This window comes from Anneissia japonica, unplaced genomic scaffold (genome assembly GCF_011630105.1).
Source record: "Anneissia japonica isolate Jap-2015-1 unplaced genomic scaffold, ASM1163010v1 scaffold1239_len605302_cov174, whole genome shotgun sequence".
NCBI classification, from domain to species: Eukaryota; Metazoa; Echinodermata; class Crinoidea; order Comatulida; family Comatulidae; genus Anneissia; species Anneissia japonica.
In genome coordinates this window covers 62596-65883 of record NW_022748776.1, presented here as the reverse complement: position 1 = coordinate 65883, position 3288 = coordinate 62596, and the positions used below count along the sequence as shown (strand labels likewise).

General features: G+C 34.9%; 1 protein-coding gene across 1 annotated transcript in view; it reads right to left on the bottom strand.

The window, feature by feature from the left end:
* Positions 1–1299, bottom strand: part of LOC117120942 — a 6940-nt gene extending 5641 nt beyond the window's left edge. Inside the window, exons 1-2 of the mRNA XM_033266040.1 lie at positions 1078–1299; positions 8–409 (exon numbers count right to left, since the gene is read on the bottom strand). Coding sequence (XP_033121931.1) covers positions 8–409; positions 1078–1152 — 477 coding nt within the window. The 5' untranslated portion in view covers positions 1153–1299. The remainder of the gene's footprint in view (positions 1–7; positions 410–1077) is intronic.
* Positions 1300–3288: the final 1989 nt, after the last annotated feature.

The following is a 3288-nucleotide window of genomic DNA, read 5'->3' as shown; positions in this document are numbered from 1 at the left end:
CATCAACTCTTCTCATTGAATTCCTTAAATCTTTTCTAGGAACAGTTATTCCTCTATGTTTTAAATACCCTTTCATCATGACTTCTCCAGTATTGGGGTGATTCAATAAAATATCATGAACAATTTCATCTAAATTACCATCGTCAATGTCGCTGTACATACGAGCAGAAATTCCCATGTCTTTTAAACGCCTAAATATTGTTCGTTTGCTTAATTGCAGGTGATCTGCAATTGAGTCTACATTATAACCAGATTCTAACAAACGTTTAATGATTTGATGTTCACTACCTGGTTGGCCAATTTCCATTCGTCTCTGACATTTCTCTTTCAAAATAATTCGCTGTCCATCATCTAATCCCAGTTGCTGAAACTCTTCTTCTGACAGTTCATTTATTATGGCCAGAGTAATCTGTTATTAATCAGTTACAAAAATGAAATTGATTTAATAAAATAGGGTTTGATATCAGTTATTAATTTTTTTTTTCATTTCCAAGAAAATGATAAAAACAGCGAATTACTGTATTTACGATTACTCTTGATGTCTTTTCTAGCTTAAACACGTTTTAAACAAATAAAACAATGAACACACACATACATTCATAATGCCAATTATAAATACAATGTATTTTTTAACTAGACATGTTGAATATATTGGGATGATGTTATTGTTAGTTAAAATAACTTGAATAATAATTCAACCTTCAAAAAGGACTTTAGTTATGGTTATCATTTTATTGCATGCAAACATTAGTATTATTACGGCTTGTATAACCACCTAGCGTACAATTATTAATATTTTATTATAAAATAAAACTATAATATTAAAAGCCTACTCCCAAACCCAAAGCGTTCCGTCTAGGTTACTATTAGCTAGCTAGGCAGGCTGAGGCTATATAGGGCCTACTACTAACTAGTACTTACTAGCCTACTTGGCCTAGCCTAAGCCTAGGTGAATTACAGACGATGCCTAGGGCTTGGTCTAGAGGCCTAGGGGGGCCTAGACCTAGGCTAGCCATAGTTAGGCCTAGACCCATCCTCCTTCGTGAGCATTAATAAAGAAATAACTTGGCGTAGAACCTTTTCTCTCGTAAAAACGTCTATTAAATGTGTTAGTGAAAGTTCGTTCAAAATGGAAATAAGGTCTTCATCCATAATTTTCCAAAACGGAGATGAGGTACAGTAACATACGTGCTTTCTTTGGCATTTAAAGCTAGGCCTAGGTCTAGTCTTCTGGAACAGTCGTTGTTTTCATTAAAAATTTAAGGTGCCAAATAAAAAAGTAGCCGAACAAACAGTCGCCAAATGAGATTGAAGCTGCCTAATGTTAAAGTTGCAGCCGAATGCGATTTGGGCCGAACACACAGTCGCCGCCTAATGAAAAAGTCTCAGCCGAATGCTATTTGTGCCGAATACAAAGTCGCCGCCTAACGATTAAGTCGCACCGAAGGTCGTCCAGAATGACAGTCCCGGCGTTCCATACGAACGCCGGGACTGTCATCCTCGGCGACTTTTATATTCGGCGGCTACTTTTTTATTAGGCGACCTTCAAGTTTCGGCGACTATTTCATTCGGCGGCGACTTTTTTATTTGGCAACCCATTATTTTCGGCGGATTTAACATTCGACAGCAACTTTTTGAGTTAGGCGACTTTATCGTTCGGCAGCTGTTTTACAGTTTTACGGCTACTTTTGAAAGATTACGGTCTTTCTTAGAATTTTATTGTTCGGCGACTCCTTGGAAGGTCATCATAGGTATTTCCAACGACTGGACTAAAAAGACTACAAAGATCGAAGCGGCTATTTTGACATCCCATGGAGAATCTTCCGCGATAAGTTTTCGTAATCATCACACCTCATAACCAACTCGGCCTAGGCCTAGCTAGGTTCCCTGCTAGGTCTAGGCCAATAAAAAGATGATTTACTTTGCATTTTACTTTAGTTGGGTTAAGACGTTTGAGATGGCATCATCAAAGAAGAAAAGTTTGCGTGATATCCTGCGAGAAATAAACTTAGAACACCTCTTCGATAATTTTGAACGAGAAAAGGTAAACATTTTTGTTGTTTTTAATTTTAAAATAAATGTCACTGACAATGCCTAGGCCTAACCACTAACAGGTGATATGCCAAATATATGTCAATTAAAACTAGGCCTAAGTGTATCAACTTATTTTATTTATTTATTTAGCATGTTTTGTAGGTAAAAATACCTAGGCCGGCCCTAGTATTAGTAGGCCGGCCCTAGTTAGTAGTAGTTAGTAGGCCTAGGGCCTAGGCCTAGTAAATCATCATCCTTGTTAATTCCGTCAATCCTAGCAGCAGCAGATGAGGCTGAAGATTTTCTAAGCTTGGCTGGCTTAATCACCAACATAAATTCTGTTGATAAGAAGAATCAATTAGTTTCAAGTGCTGTGAGGTTCTATGTTTTAGACAGAACTAGATCAGCCTTTGAAAGGTTTGTAAAATTGTAATTAATTATTTTGTACTTAAATTTGTTTGAATTCATTTTTTACCTGGGAAAATAAGATTTACAGTAATTGTGATTTCAAGTTAATACTTTTTTTTTTAAACAAATTTTTATTTTGTGTTATACTTATTTAATTTTCAAAGTGTACTTAGGTACAATAAATTACATTATAATAATATCCTGTCAAGGGAAATGCATTTACTTGCACTTACCTTTTTTTCGTTGAATTCTATTGTTTTTTTTTTCTGATTAATTTAAAACTGTCCATATATAATTTAAAAACCATATGCTAAACATTTTTCACTTTATTGCTGCATTTTCGTAGAATGTCATGTTTGTTTTCACTTACCTCTTTTGGTATTTTTCATTATTATATATTTTTTCAGATTACTTTCTAGGCTTGAAACTTTAGGTGTCCTGAACACTATAAAAGAAAACCCTGTTGCCTGTAGAAAGGCTTTCATTCACAGTGAGGAATCAGAGTTGACATCAGAAAGATTAAAGACAATATTCCATGTGGACTTCAGTGAGAAGGGCAGTAATAAAAGAAGCACTGAAGAAGTTGTGCTGTCACAGTTTTTTTTATTATCTTATAGATGTTGAAGGTATAGTTAGTTTTTAATATAGAATGGGGAAAAAAAACATGCTCAGCTTACATGCACAAATGTTTTATCCTCCACAATCATAAACACTTATTTAACAGATTGTCTTCAACCTGATATTATATAGTCAGGACCCTGAATGCATGCACCTAAACTGAAATAAAAAAAAATTGAAAACAAAATCAAGGTTTTAAAATAATTAGCAAGGTTTATGGCACACCAT